The 16,194-nt window shown below is 39.0% G+C and overlaps 2 protein-coding genes across 2 annotated transcripts in view; both read left to right on the forward strand.

Moving 5' to 3' along the window:
* The first annotated feature begins 563 nt into the window (after nt 1–563).
* LOC107090864 (echinoderm microtubule-associated protein-like 4) lies at nt 564–9,616 on the forward strand. The gene is made up of 7 exons (XM_015384469.1): nt 564–773; nt 6,140–6,337; nt 7,343–7,472; nt 7,966–8,067; nt 8,755–8,789; nt 8,925–8,951; nt 9,187–9,616. The coding sequence occupies exons 1-7, from the start codon at nt 632–634 to the stop codon at nt 9,459–9,461; spliced, it is 909 nt and encodes a 302-aa protein (XP_015239955.1). The 5' UTR covers nt 564–631; the 3' UTR covers nt 9,462–9,616.
* Nucleotides 9,617–14,196: 4,580 nt separating this feature from the next.
* The window catches only part of LOC107090853 (ena/VASP-like protein), a 40,877-nt gene continuing 38,879 nt past the window's right edge, over nt 14,197–16,194 (forward strand). Inside the window, exon 1 of the mRNA XM_015384456.1 lies at nt 14,197–14,534. Coding sequence (XP_015239942.1) covers nt 14,530–14,534 — 5 coding nt within the window. The 5' untranslated portion in view covers nt 14,197–14,529. The remainder of the gene's footprint in view (nt 14,535–16,194) is intronic.

Below are 16,194 nucleotides of genomic sequence, written 5' to 3' on the forward strand. Positions count from 1 at the left end.
AATGCAAAATAGACAAAAACAATGGGGGGGCAAATGTAATCACCTAACTAGCTTTCATCTAGTGCTGTTTCTTTCCCCTGTTAGGCTAATTACCACATCCGGCTTATTGTCTTCCTGATGACTGCAATTAATCAAATTCTGCTTGCTAATCTGTGGATCTCATCATCCTTACAGTCGGCCCTGGCTGACCACACCGGATGGCAGCTTCACGTAAGCTTTTTGGGAGTTTAATTTAGTGCTTGTCTGTAAGTTTGCATGCAACAGCAGATTCTCCAGCCCCTCTCTGTCAGGAGTATGTTTTTCTTCAGGACAGAGTTGTCTCCTATGAAGCAGTAGCCAGGAATTTTAGCACCTTAAATGTGACACTTTGATCCTTATCGCTGTTTTTTATCGACCTAATGAAAAAAAAAATAAAGACTCCTGCACACTCCTGTCCTCCCCTTGAGCTTCAGGTGGATTACCCGGTCTTTAATCTGTCCTTTGAGTGACATCACCCTGCTCACATAGTCCTTACAGGATATTAGGTGAGGGAGGGAAAGCAGCAGGTGGGGAGAGCTGGGTGACTGGGGACGGTGAATCAGCTCTGCAGGGAAGTTTAGACCAAAATACACTCACACCTTCAGCCTGGGCCATGCAAGGAGTCACAGCAGAAGGAGACGCACACATGGAGGAGATGGATAACCACAGCCTGCAGATGGAGGAGACGGCCCAAAGCCTGCTGAGAAGACCTTCTCTAAAGGAGAGCTATCACAGTGACACTGATTTCATGACAGGTAAAAAGGTGGGAGTTTAAAGTAAAAGATGACTAAAAATGTACCAGTTCAGATAAACTCAGGTGGTCCCTTACTCTGCACCCATTGCGGGATAAAAGATCAGTTAATTTAATTTGTTTTACAGCTCTTCAGAGGTGTGCACGGAGACGTGGCTCAAACCAATCTGTTGTCTTGTTTTTTTTATTTTTTAAGTTTGGTTTATTAAATATCTGTTTCATTCAAAGGAAAATAACTAAAAAATAGGAAAATACATGACTATGAAAGATTAAAAACAAATTTTATTTGCTGAAATTCAAATCCCTATAAGTAAATATCCTCTTTACACCAAACTTTAAAAATACTCTAAGAATTATGTTCCTTGCATAATGTAAGTCAGTAGGAATAATGGCACCCTTGAAATATTTGATATCACTTAAATGATGCTTAGTATTGGTTGCATGCCCCACACTCAATGAATGTAGATGTGACTCAGATGAACAGGCTTTGCAGTGTGTCATTTTCCTTGCAGGGATTCATTTCAGTGATAAATGAAGGATGATTGTGCACAACTAGCGTCAGTGTGTCTGTTTTTGCAGAGTATTTTAGCAGATGCTGTTCTACCATTTAAACAATACCATCTGCAGACAGAGATTAAAACAAGCCGTTATGTCTCTTTCTTAACATTTAACGTTTCAAAAACAGATGTATGAAACCTGAATGCACTTAATTTATGAGTCTACGATTACATTCGGAGGACATAAATCCAAGAGACCTGACTATGTATTATTTGCTGCTAAGTTAGTGCAGGGTTTGAGCTTGGGGTTTTGCTAATTCTCTTTTACAGCACCAGGATTATTGTGCTATTCTAATCCCAATCCCATATGGAGTGTATGGATGTGGCACGAGGATGAAGTCATGGCCAGGACAGGAGGAGACACAGGAGATCACGAGCTGACAGAGGATCACGGTCCTCAGTGAGAGGCAGATTACTGCTGGCTCAATGCTTCATGTCCTCACTAACAGCAGATTATGATTGTTAGGAGGAAAAACGCGTTATGTTTAAAAAGTAGCACCAAAAGATGCAAAAGATTTCTAAAATGTAGGATGATGCAAATGTTTGAAGCTAGACGACTTCACAAACAAACAAGTTGGTTTTTAGCCGACATTTTTAGCTAGTGTTTCTTGCAAAGCTGCATCTGGGTTTTAAATTAAGCTTTAAAATATTTATTGCTTTATTATTTTTTCACCTTTATTATTCAGCCTTTCTTTAAAGAGCACAACTAAAACCAATTTAGCTAACAAGCTCCTGCACAGTAAGGTAACCAGATTTTTGAAATCAAATCTGGGGATATTTCCAGCTTGTAGAAAAAAAAAGAAATGCATCTCGTCAAGCTGAAAGTAGGAAACTGGGACAGTATTGGCTTCATTTACTTTTACATATTTATTAATATTTTAGCGACAAAAAACAAGGAATGCCTCTAGAGGAAAGGGGTAGGAGTGGAGTGGTCATGGGGGGTTACCAGGGCTTTCCAATTTTGTGGGGCCTAAGGAGCTCTAAAGAGAGAGTGACATGAGGAAAAGAAAAAACGGAAATGCATATCCAAAGATTTCCCCAACACTTAGCCTTTGCCTTTGGCTGTCTGTGGAGACATAGATCCTCCACCTCTTTAAATATATCAAACATTCCTTCTGTTCACATGTACATACCTATGAGAATTAGGTTTTTCTATGTTAACATGAATCAAAAACAAGTAGCGGCCAATCCAGCAGGTAAAGGATGATATATTTATTACTGTACCAGAATTCATTACTATTATACTAATTATTACAATATATTTATTACTATCAACTGACGACTGACCACATCAGATGCATATGCATCTCAAAGAAGCAGGTTTATTGTTCTATGCACAGATCCACTACTTCCTGAAATTCAGCAGCCTTTGTTTCCTGTCTTTCATTACTGGAAAAGCTGATTAATCCAGGTGTGTCTGGCTGGTTACTGAGATTATTTCTAGCCCTCTTCTGATTTCAGTCTGCCCTCTGCATTACACTTCTAAGTAGATTTCTCTGCCTTGTCCTCATCTGCTCTCTATCAGTCTTCCCTCGCTCCTCTTCTCATGGGCGGTTCTACACAGGGGCCAACGGGGGCCAGTGCCCCTGTAGATCATGTCCTGGCCCCTGTTATGGCCCCCGTACTGAAGACATAAAACTCAAAGAAATTCTATTGATTATATGCACTGGAACAGACATGGTTACTGATAGGTCCTATGGATAATTTTTTTTTTTTTTACAAGTTCTGTTTTATTAATTAGTTCTAAACAATAAGGTGATAGCTTCAGTGGTATTGAGATACGATCCCAGTTTTCATCTGCTAAATTTTTTTTGTTCCAAGACCAATAAAATAAAAATACTCTAATTTTTACAGCTGAATTTTGATAGAAAACAGTTATTTTAACTCAATTTAAGTCAAAAATATGTGAAATTCTGAATGTATATTGACCTAATTAGACATAGAATTTTAATAAAACCTAACTGAATTGAAATTTCACCTCATGCAGCTATCTTAATATATTTGAATCCCTTGCCTTGTTTTTTAGTTCATGCTTTTCTGTGCCCCCATGAAAAGACGCTGGCCCCCTCCTGGCCTCTGGTACATTTGGTCTAGAACCGCCATAATATACTGACATAATATAATCATATTCCTTTCCAAAAACATTAGAAAGTACACCATGAGAACTTACTAAAACTTACTTAATATCATCATTCATCATGCAGATCTTTTTTTTTTTTCTTTTTCTTTTTTTAACAGTGTCCTGTCTGGCAATGTGGCAATAAGAATAATTGTCTTGATGCCAAAAAGAGCCCAGCAGATTTTACTTTCACAAGTGGAGCAGTACGGCTATTGCCATAGTGTTCCGCTTGATTTATCCATATAAATAGCTTTATTATAAATCATGTAGGGAGTTTTACAGATTATATGGACACTGCAATGTAAGTAAAACAGGAAAGGAAAAAAAAACAGAAAAAAGGAGAAAAGATTAAAGAAAGAGGAGATAAAAGGGAGATAGCAATAAAACATCTTCAGTCTGCTTCATCACCTGCAAAGAGATGTAAAAAGAACAGTAAACCAATGGATATACTATAAGAGATACAATAAGTAACACCTAGATACTATCGCTGAAGTATAAGTAGTATTATTTAATCTGACATGTATACTGTAGTAGCTAAATATAAGAATATAAGCTTTCTGTATGGAAGTGAATCTCTAAGTACCTGGAAACAAGAACCTGTAATTGTTTGTGAAAGTGCACTTGTTTAGTTTATCTAAAGGAAAAATGCTCAACAGTGGTTGTGAAGAGCCGAAGACACGTCCCTCCAGAGCACTGAGGCGAGCGCCGGGGAGCCCAAAGCCCCAGACGTCTATTATTTTTATTTTTTTTCCCCCTCATATTTATGTTAACAAAAGACAGCTAGCTAACAGCTGTTTCTGCACACAACCTGCTCAGGTGCTCTTTCAACTGTACTAACAGTCCACACGAAACACTTTCCCTTTCAAACAACGGTAAAAATCAGGTACCTTTCCAGGGACAGGTTTAGCTGTGAACAGGTGGTCCAAATCTGGGACTGTTCCTGGGGACATCTGGTCATTGTACTTCACAATGTAAATTTCAGGACACTGATCCACATAGTTAATGAAGTTTTCAGAGAACCAAACTTTCTCTTTATTAAAGTGAAACTTTTTATAACAATACCACCAAAACAAGCAACTAATTCTTCCAGAACTGTAATCTGGGTTGGCATTTTCAAACAGTAGTTCAGCAGTACGTGAATTTGGACTTTTTCAGTCTGGTGTGTCAAGCATAAAGAACGTAATGCAAAAGAAAATATTTTCTGCTATATGCAACTACCTATTTTTACCCAGATGTTTACATTTGGAAAATGGAAAATTAACAGAATCAACGGACTTTATATTGCAGTTAATACTGCAATACAGCAGATAATACTAAAATATCTGTAGGGTAACATTAACAGCAGACGTACCACCAGCAGCACTCACTCCACAGTTTGAGAACCATGGTGACATAGAACTACAGATAACCAACTTTTTCTTGATTTAGATCTTGCTGAAAGGAACAATAATTCCTATTTTTACACATTCTCCATTATAATTTCTAACCCTCATGATCTTTTTTGCAAAGTAAATTCAATGTAAACCTTTATGTTGTCTAAAGCTTCAATATTCATTTTCAAATCAAGCCCTGAGGTTTCTACTTTGTTCCTCCCCTCATATATTGACATGGGATTATCTGTGTGGGCGGAGTCAAAGAGATTAACATTGGGATTGGGATTAACATTGTACTCTGCACTCCCATACACATCCACATGCAATCATGCTCATGCGAGTCCACATACACATGGGCAGAGACAATTAAGGGCGAATTGGACGTTTTAAAGCATTACCAACCCCCACCTTTATAGGCACACATCCTGAGCTGGAGGCTTAAAGCCTCAATAAATCAACATAGTGTCCAAGAGGGAGCCAGGAACAGAAACTGTCGATTTGGATAATAGAAACTGAACACCTTGTAAGAAGCAATCTCTGGAAACGGTATGAATGGAGTGAAAGAACTGCGATCCTAGAAGAGCCTGGAAAATCAGATGGAGGCGGAGCGGGGATACCTGATAAGGGCCAGAGGAGCACAGAAAACTGAAAGAGTTTGTACGCGAGAAGAGAAGAAGAGGAGGAGGACGTCTGGGCAGGTTGAAGACGGTGCCAGAGACCAGCAAAGATACCCTAGCTTGTCATCAGCATCCAGCAGCTGTTATGGTACCAAACTATGAACCATTGTTCCTTTGGTGATGCTGTTAGAAAAACAATTAAGAAGGATTTTATGACAGAAACACTGCAACAATTAATACCTTTTTTTAGCTGGATATTGCTTTGATTTTATTGTTGTTTACACTGTGTTGCATGATGGCAATATGGACGATCCGGGTTGTCCAACAGTTTTGGGACATTATTGTCCAGACATCTGTTACATGGCCGTGAATTATAAATTTTATTAGTCTTTCCCTTTTTCTACTGACAAAATATTGAATTTTTTTTGTCATTTTACCCAGATTAATCTTTAATCAAAGCCTTTAGAATAATCTCTGCAGATTTGTACTTTATGAGGCAAAAACAGAGAAAGGCTTTAGATGTTCACACATGCTCTTTGTAGTGCAGTAGCCATCTTGTCTTACTTGTTATGTAATGTGATAGAAAATGATAGCAATAAATCTTGCATTGGTGTATTTGAAACTCTCAATTTGTAGGTTCAAAACCCAGAGATATCGAGAGAAAATCCATCATTCACATTCTGAATTCCCTCTGTGCCTTTCAGATGACCGCAGCTCTGCAGCCAGCGGCCTGGACGTGGCCGACCGGCTCACATACCTGGAGCAAAGGATGCAGATGCAGGAGGATGAGATCCAGCTGCTGAAGCTGGCACTGGCTGATGTTCTCAAGAGGCTCAACATTTCTGAGGAGCACCAGGCGGCAGCTACCGCAGCTGGAGGAAGGAGAACACCAGGCGCCAAAGGTGAGCAGAGATCTGTGATTGGTCTTTAAACTGAAGAGTTTAAAGCTTATCAATAATAATGAACAAACGTTTCACTATTGATAAGCACTTGTGAACAGTTTTCAATATGATGTATGTGAGCTTTTTTATTTAGTTGTCTATCATTAAGAAAAGAGAGCTCCAGTTAAAACAAAAAAAACATGGTTAGATTATAGACTTATGATAAAAAATTTGTTGATTTTCTGTGTCCTTTATGAATGATGCATTTCAATCAAATTACTTTTCAGGTTCCCTTCTCCAGTATTTAGTAGTGACAATAATGGATATATCAGACTGTGACCTCGCTATATTTTAGACAAAAAAACAACTAAATAAAAGAGTTGTACATTTCTGCAAAAGGACAGACTGGATAATTATATGTAAAAGAGACACAGGAGAAAAAGGATTAAAAGGAAAAATTTTCTTCAATATTTCTGTTGATCTAGATGTAAGAAGTAATAACTTTAATGATCAATATAAAATTCCTCTTTCACACTTTGATGACTCCTCACAACTTATCTGTGAAAAGTTGCTATTTTGAGCAAGTGACAATATTATTTGTCCTTTTAATAGTAAACGTGTTAAAAATCATATGCAGCAATTTTAACTTTGTTGTTAGATTATATTACAGTAAGAAGCTTAAAGAATATGTTCAACTGTGAATAAAAATACTGACCAATATGCCTGTGAAACCAGTCAATTTAGGAAATAATCTTAAAATAACCTCCTGGAGGGACTAAACAGTAGTAAATAAATTAGGAAGTCAAACAGTTGCTGAAACATGATGTCTTCTGTATGATGGTATTTTAAAAAAAAGTATAATCAACTATTTGAAGCGGTGTAACTTTATTTTGAAATTTTAAAAGTTAGAACAATGTATTTCTCTCTACAACTTCAATTTGAAATGTGCAAATACTTATGATTACAAATGACGTTAATACTTCTTCTTTGGGAGTGACTCTGACTTCTTTGTTTATGTTTCCACAGCCAGGCCTGTCTCCCTGGCTCTGCCCACCAGGACCCCCATGGTGTCATCCAGTGCTTCAACCCTCAAAAAGAGCTCAACAGTGCCCTCCAGTGCCACAGCCAGGAACTACAGCCCTACGCCACCTCTAAGGTAGCTGCTCATTTCCTTCCTTCTGAGCAGACAATGATGAACTCAATTAGACAAGAGAGGAAGCTGCTACAGACACCGTTGATGGGAAAGCACCCTAATCAGTGTGAAGCTTCGTGTTTCATTATAGAAGTTGCAATCAGCAGACACCCTTCATTATCTCAGAGACACACATGGATGCTCAATAATTAGCCCTGCACTGGCCTTTAAATCAAAGCTGCAACCAATTCCTCTCAATTACCTTTCAAATGATTCTGACATTAGATAGTGCAGTCAGAAAACCTGACGCTCTCTCTCCATGGCACCTTAATCCCTGTCTGTGGTGTTCTGGTATGATTACACATAGAGATGTAAATCTAAACTCAATTAAGGCTTTCAGTTTCTAATTACAATGATGCAAGATGAAAAAAGAATCCTTAATTGCAGCAAATTGATTTCGTAATGATCTTTTCTAAGGATTTCAATCAAATATCAAATATGTTTTTATTCTTTCTAGTGGTGTAAGGAGCCCACCAGGTAGTGTGAAGGACAGTCCATGCAAAACCACAAAAAAGGGGCCAACGGCTGCAGCCCCAGTCTGCAAGAAAGCTCCCGAAGGGTAAGACTGATCAGTCAGCAGTAGGGCAAAGATTTAATTTTACTTCAGTTATAGGGCTCCTGCAGCTTAATATGCATGCTCCTCCAACTTTCTGATATTTTCTCATTTTACACCCACAGATAATGAGTGTTTTATCAAGATTTTAAACAATGGATCAACACAAAGTAAAATGCAGTTATGAAGTGTGAACAGAAGATACATGACATTTAGAAAACAGCATTTTGCACAAAGCCTGGGAAAGAGTGCATTTTTATTCAACTACATTTTATTTTAATACCTCTAAAGAAAAGCTAGCACAACTGCATTCTCCATTTCGCCCAAAGTGACTGGATATAGAGGGAGGAAGATTAATCAGAAAATCAGATGACTCTGGGGGATGCAGCAACGATCCACAGCTCATGTAGGAGAATCTGTCAACAGGAAAGCTATTATAACTCTGGCATAAAGAAAGAGTGGCTTGGAGAAAGCTGTAGGAGGCATCGCTTAAAGTTTGACACAAACCATGTAGGAGAGATGATGCTCAGATTAGACTAAAACGAAATGAAAAATTTTGTAAGAAGCACCTAAAGAAAAACTTTTAATGTGTTTTTGGTTGTTTTATCTTGTGATGCTCATTTACCAATTTTTTTTTTTTACACATGACTACTGTATTGTTCCTCTTACTAATTGTAAATGTCAATATTCCAGGAGCAACAAGTCCAGCGAGCCCGCTGTAAGCGTAGGTAAGGAAACCAGATTTTTATTTTCTGAATGGAAAAATGCCAGGAAAGAGAGAGTGACTCTCCACAACCAGAGAAAGGATTTACTAATGCCACAGGGACGGCAGGCTAATTATTTTCCCTCCTGTTTTGTTGCAGGAACAAGGCGGGTGACTCACTGCAAAGGTAGGCTCTGTCTCTTAGAGCAATAACCGAACAGTGTAGTTGATAGAACTGTGTGTGAGCTCTTCTTTCTGGTTTTCATTTTTCATTTCATACCATAACTTGTGCATCCTCCCCCCCCTTCACTTCCTTCCCCAATCATTTGCCTTTTCAATCCCTCCCCCTTTTATAATGTCCCTTCATATAAATCCCTCTTCATTCTCCCCGCCTCCTCACCACATTTCACCACTTAACTTAGTGACTATGCAGATCTATCTGAGCCCCCTCGCAAGAAAGACTGGGTCTTCTGAGGAGGCCAAGTCAGCGTCTGCAATGCCTGCCCACAGCGGGCCCGGGACCGGCCCTGGGCCCCCTTCAACCAAGAGGAGCATCCAGCCTCAGATAAAGAAATCAACCCCGTCCTTCACCTTGAACCTGCAGAAAACCGTAACCAGCCACAGCTCAGAGCAGGAGACGTCCAGCTACATCAGCCCAGTCAAGTCACCCAGCCAGTATTTTCAGATTTGTTACTGACACAAGCTGACATTCTGAACTGATATTGAAAGGTTTTTATTAACCATAAATAAATATCCAGTTTTCCTGAAATGTAAGCATTTTTATGGATATTTGCCTGTTACTGAGATAAAAAAAAACACCAAATCACTTAAAATTGCATATCTGTGGCTAATTCGTCTGACTACATCAAATATTGTGCTTTAGGTTCATTCATTTTGAGAATAGCAAAGGTTTTTTTTGTTTTTTTTTGCATTGTTATTTTTCTTGCAGGCTAGTTTTATTGGTTCAGGTGGTCAAACCTGTTCATTGTTTTCCTGGACTCCCGCCTTCTCCTTTATAGCTCTGAAAACAATAATTTTTTCAGACAGTGTAATGTCAGGGAGACTGACTCATCTGTGTGCTCTGATGTCTTTTGTGTATTTGATGTTTGATGATAGTTTCCACCCCACCTCCGTATGTCTGTTCTCATTCAGGAGAGACAATAAAAAGCTATGATCTCTAAATAAAGCGTCTTGCAGAGAGCTTGATGAACTCCGGGCTTCGTTCTCCTTCAAGTGATGCAACATTTTCAACAAGCCAAGGAAGAAAACATGAGCTTATGTAACACTGCTCCAATGACTTTAAAATAATGAGAACAAAAGCCTGCTTTGCAATATGATTAGGAGGAAGCTACTGGAAATTATTCCAATGGAGCCCCCAACAGGCAGAGTCCCCAAACATTAAAATGAAGCGGAAATTAAAAACCTTCCATAAAAGGTGAATTAACACTTATTGAAACATTGGAGGTTAATAATTTATCTCTGGCAATAAAATATTCACCTTTGGAGTAAATCTTAACATATCCCATTACCTTTCAGTACTTCCTGCTTAGTAAGTAAGTATAAATGTGTTTCCATAGAAAATTACAATGGCAACGCATTCAAAAGAGCTTTATATCATAAAACGATCTGAAGAAATGTCCAGAAATGAAAAAAAAAATTAAACAAATAGACAGCCGATTATTAAAACCTCTATATCATTGCAAAAAAATAATCAAAAACTTGAGTGATAATCCAATATTTTGTTTAGATCTTCTTTTCATCTGGATTTATTAGCAGATTACTAATCAAAGGCACTTCTAAACAGCTGGGTCTTCAGCTTTGACATAAAGGAATTTCTGTTGTTTTGCAGTTTTCTGGGAGTTTGTTCCAGGTTAAAGGTGCATAAAAACTGAAAGTCTAATAGTGTATCAAAAATAATTGGAAGATTTAATTTATCTCTTTTCCATTTCATTAAATTTGTTTAATAAAACATGACTTTAAGGGCACGCTTCGGTGGCGCGGTGGTTAGCGCACACGACATGTAGGGAGGCCTTCCTCGACATGGCCGACCTGTGTCAAATCTGAGCTGTGGTCCTTTGCAGTTAAAAACTTCAAAATGACTTTAAAATAAATACACATAAAAACAGAAATATTTCCAAATCAATGCATCTTGAATGAAAAGGAGCAGAAACAAAAACAATCTTATGAAATCCGCCCTTAATCTTTTTTACACCAACTCTGCTTCAGTTCTGTTACAGGGTTTAAATCCATCCTTTTCCACATTTACAGTGATTAAATGTTATGGCTTAAATTATTGTTTACATAATTAAATAATCAAAACATAATGCCATAATTATGTACATAAACTCTAACTTTCATAAATCTCTAACATTGTAGTTTTTGTATATTTTTTGAATGCCATCACTGTTCTTGACCGCTTCTAAAAAAAAATCCTGGCCATGATATTCCCACATTCAGGAAAAAAAAAACACTTTTTTTTTTTTTTTTAGGGCTCCTTTAGGATTTTTTTAAAACTTAATTTATTGGCTTTAAATAACAGCATCATTAACAAAATTTCTTCTTGCTGTAGGCGAAAATGACAAATCCTTGAATTGGTTTTACACGCTTTTGTAAATTTAAGTTCTGGACAAGAAAAAACACAACAGTCCCAAAGCTGAAGGAAACTATGTGTTTAAGATTTTACAGTCCGATAAATAGCAATATAATTGGACTTAAAGGTATATTAGAGGATATTTGTGAATTTTGAAAAGACCCACCCTCTCCACTTAAAAAATAAAAAGCACATGCACAACCCTGTACCCGCTCCCTGGAGGGCACGCCTATTAAATGCGTGCAAGAGCATGCGTAAGATCATTTCGCCCCTGAGTTTACATCCCTGAACAAACTTACTTTCCCAAAGATTTACATTTTTTCCACTATGTCAGACTCACCACCGGTAAGTGAAAATGAGGACGAGCACATAGGTGAGCCAACAGGTAAATGTATTAGTATCTTCCAAATAAATCACTTAGCAAACTTTAGATTTTCATGAAGACCTACATACATATGTTTAAAACTATAATCTGCCTGCCACAGCACCCCCTAGCTCCACCCTGCTCAGAAACACTGAGTTGAAATCTTCATCCTTAAATAAATGTTTAAACCAACACTGAGTACATTTTCAACCTTAAAAAAACATTTTCATAACTTTTCTGATTATACGTCTACTTACAACTAAATACATGACACCTCTGTCCCACATTCAGAATCACACAGAGTTTTTACGTTTTATTTACAAGAGCAACAAGAATCTGGAAGCAGAGAACTGCAGGAAGTCAGAGGAATTTTCTAATTGGTCTGAGGGGAGAAAGCAAACTGATCAGGAAGGAGTTGGTTGATGACAAATGACTGATTTGCTTACTTGAGAGGTAAATGGGAGGTAGCATGAATCTGTAGGGGTTTGATTCAGTGGGCTTTGCAGACTGTACTCTAGAGGTCCCACAGAAGGAGAGTGAGATCTGAAAGTGCTGGTACTTGTAAGAGGCGACGTGCTGGAAAGCGTGCAGGCAGGTGATGAAGACTAAGAACTGCAGAACACAGGTGAGACCCTTTTCATGAGAGAAAACATGAGGTTCAGTGGCAGAGTCTACATTGAAAGAATTTCACAAGAAGACAAATTTCAACAAGAAGCATATTCCTGGTTTATGTCTTTGGCTTGAAAACTATCAGGGGTAATCATCTGGGAAAAGATAGATGATCCTTCACCTCCTTATATACAAGCTAACCATCTTGATTGAGAAATGTCCTCAGGTGTGCAGAAACATGGGTTGGCCCACCCACCAGAAAAGTCACACCGGAAAAACAGAAAAAACCCCAGAGACCCTAACACTGTCATGGTGCAAGGGGGTCTTTATCGCTCTCACTGGCACTGACAACTTAGAGGAGGATGGCAGTAACTAGTGTTGTAGTCGAGCCCAACTAAGACCAAGGAGTACCAAGACAAGGTCAACACCTTTAGAGGCCATAACTCTGTACTCCTTGGAGAGGTCTTGACTACAACACTAGCAGTAAACATGCCACACACAACAACTACTAATGTACAGACTGCTTTACAGCCTATGTTACTTCCCTTCTTCTCATTTATTATAAAGGCGGATGTCGATGCAACTAAATTTCCATGAGAGACTCTATAGTCATGCAAACTGTGCAGGGTTGATATTCAGGCAATGCTGCAAGTTCCTGCTGGGAATGTTTTGTTTTACTGTGAAATTATCAAACATAACATTATATTTATCTGTTTCATGGCTCTAAAACTCATCAGCACATCAAGTAAGTTGGGTGAGGTGGGGAAGGGGGGGTGGGTGATCGTGGCAGTACAGGAATTTGGTACAAACCAAAGGTAAACCTTTCTTATTTTCAACATTCTCATATGACAATGTTTGGCCACAGTTAGATCATTACCTCATCACTGTTTATCTTTCCCACTGCCACTGGAAACAGAAGTGTAATTCAATCCAACTGCAGGAAACCCGGAGATCAGGATTCTGATTGTCAGGCTGGTCCTCATGGGAAATGTGGTCTTCCTCCAGCCAAGAAAAATAGAGCTTTTGTCAAATGGGGGGAAAACAAAATCTACCAGAACTGAAATTTATTTAGAACCGCTTTAAATTTTTAAAGCAAAGAGAAAAAAAAAACACGGAAATTTGATACGTTTTTTTTTTTTTAGATGTTTAGCCTGTAGCCTACACTTGTACAATGGAGTCAAACCAAAGATAGAAATTACTATTCTTTTCTTAAAATCTATTATACAGTGCAACTATATGACAAAGACAGAAAGAGAATTGTATAAATAAATAAAAAAAATGTGTATATGTGTGTTTCTGGGCTCTCCCTTAGAGATAGGTTAAGGAGCTCAGTCATCCAGGGAGTAGAACCACTGCTCCTCCACGTCGAGAGGAGCCTCTCCCTGGTGAGGTGTTCCAGGCACGTCCCACCGGGAGGAGGCCCAGGGGGAGACCCAGGACACACTGGAGGGACTCTGTTTCTCAGCTGGCCTGGGAGCATCTTAAGGTTCCCCTGGACTGGCTGGAGAGGGAAGTCTGGGCCTCCCTACTGATCTGATGAGACCCAACTCCGGATAAGCTGAAAAAGATGGATGGATGGAAAAAAATATTTATTTAACCAGTGTAATTATTTCCCTTTTCTTTTAGTAAATAAAAAACACATCCAAATATTATTATCTATTTTTATTTATAAAGCAGAACTGGCCTTCTTGGGTCCAGGGTGCCCGCTGGCCACCCATTGGTGACGCCCCTGCTGCGATTCCTTCCAGCTCAGTTCCGCCATCAGCCAAATGAGGGCGCTGCTGTGCCAAACAACCCACCCATCCATGCATATTTCAGATGCTGCGCTCCTTCCACCCCCCTCCTCTGCATCCAGCCTCCCTTCCAGAGGCAGGGAAAGATGGCACCGCCGCTGACAGCCACTCCTCCCGGCTTCATGCCTCCTCTGAAATGGCTCCGATAGACCGAGCAGCCTCCTGACAGACAGCCGCTCAATGATCCGCTATTTCTATGAGACACCGACCAAAAGAAAGAGTGGAGCAGCTTTATCCCCACACCCTGACATCCTCCAACATCTGCACAGACTGGAGGCTACGCTTCTTGGTTCCTATTCTCTCTGCTGGTGGATCCTTATTCTGTACTATTACTGTTATTATCAGGGACCAAAATAAAGACCCCAAATCACTTAAAAAGGGGGATCATTGAGAAGGACAGCGGAGGAAGATGAGGTAAGAGGAAGAGATGTGGATCTGCTGTACAAACATTAAGGATTGTAATTTTCATGCACGTTTTTCAACTTTAATTAGAAAACGGAAAATAAGGACATAAATAAATGCGCACAGAGAGTCTAACAGGCTGGAGATTGTAGATGTGATCAGCTGAGAGGAAAATCTGCTGCCATGTGTCACATGGAGGCTGTCAGCAGGTGGAAATAATCAGACAGCAATCAGATTATATACATGCACACCCATTTGATTTCATAGCTTTTTTTTATGTCATAAAGTCATCATGTGCGCATGCAGGGATTTAGACCTGCATGGCCTCACACACCTCCCAGCCTGGGAGCCAATCAGCTCACAGTATACTCTCCAGTGCACTGAGACTCCTCTGTCTCTGGGATGGAAGCACTGGGTTTACTGGTTGGCTGTGAGAACCTATCAGGAGACATGTAGCTGAAAGCCAAATTCTCCACCCTATCAGCTGCAATGCTGGTGCAAGTACTTTGGGTGGGGTTTGGCTAATAGTCACAGTACAGGAGTTAGTAACCATGGTGTGACTGGTGTGGAAATCAGCTTTAAGCTGGTTATTTTAAAATGAGTTATTGGGAAGCGTATTTCTGAATGTAGAAATGAGGGATATTCAATCTAAAGCTTTAAAGATTGAAGGTTATGGATAAAGTGTGACAGTGCCATGCAAAGACTCTTATCCCTTGGATTTTTTTTGGCTTTATAACCAAAATCTAAATGATTTTCATGCAAATTGAGCGATAGATCAACTCTGAAATAGTGACATTCAAAGCTACAACTTAAAGGAAACTATAGTGATGGTCAATACTTTTTTTATTTAATTGATAAAACTGACAGTAACTCTGCAGGTTAGACACCAGAGTCATATTAGTTGCTCATATCAGTTTAAAGAAATGTGAATTGTTCCTGTGAATTATGTTCATTTATCTCTTTGTTGCTTCAGTTTCATCGTTCAGTAACTAAACCAAAAGCTCTTTGTCATTTTGAGGAGCACATTAGGCATCATGTAAAATGCAGCTCTTTGCCTTTTTAAAGGGGTTCAGGCCGCTGTGGTTTACAGGAGTCTGTACTGCATGCAGCTTTTCTCTAGGTGGCAACATCGACTGCAGCTCCAAACAAAGCACCACTTCCCTGCAGCTGAATGTTGATCATTTTTATTCAGTCCGACTTCAATCTGAACACGAGAACCTGATGATTTACGCTCGAGGTTCACTTCTGAAACATAAAATGCCAAGTAAGAGATGATGTAGCAAGTCTGCTGCTAGAGATGGTTTGATTGAATACAGGTCATCAGCTGGTTTCTATATAGCCATCAGTGTTATGCTGTTTAATATTCACCTTTAACCTGATACCTTGTTTTGTGTTTAGTACAGTAACACAAGAAAAACCATAATAGAGTAATATAGTATTCTAATTTTAAGAACTTTCCCCATGCAAAGTGATGTTTCAGATGATAATATCCATATGCCAACTCCTGACACAAAGCACAAAACTAACAGTTAGTTAGTTGGGTTCATTTCCCTTTGTTAACGCCCACTGACTGACTGATTTTGGATTGTTTCATGAAACCCTAAAAGCAAATTGTTGATTTTATTGAGCCAGTGTCAATAGAAGTGCTGGATGTGTGTTGGCAGAAGCAATT

Source organism: Cyprinodon variegatus, unplaced genomic scaffold (assembly GCF_000732505.1).
Source record: "Cyprinodon variegatus isolate N-32 unplaced genomic scaffold, C_variegatus-1.0 Scaffold313, whole genome shotgun sequence".
Classification (NCBI taxonomy): domain Eukaryota; kingdom Metazoa; phylum Chordata; class Actinopteri; order Cyprinodontiformes; family Cyprinodontidae; genus Cyprinodon; species Cyprinodon variegatus.

Coding starts and splice junctions, on each gene's coding strand:
- LOC107090864 (XM_015384469.1), top strand. CDS start 632: ATGCAAGGAGTCACAGCAGAAGGAGACGCACACATGGAGGAGATGGAT. Junction 6,338..7,342: donor GAGAACACCAGGCGCCAAAG/GTGAGCAGAGAT, acceptor ATGTTTCCACAG/CCAGGCCTGTCTCCCTGGCT. Junction 7,473..7,965: donor AGCCCTACGCCACCTCTAAG/GTAGCTGCTCAT, acceptor TATTCTTTCTAG/TGGTGTAAGGAGCCCACCAG.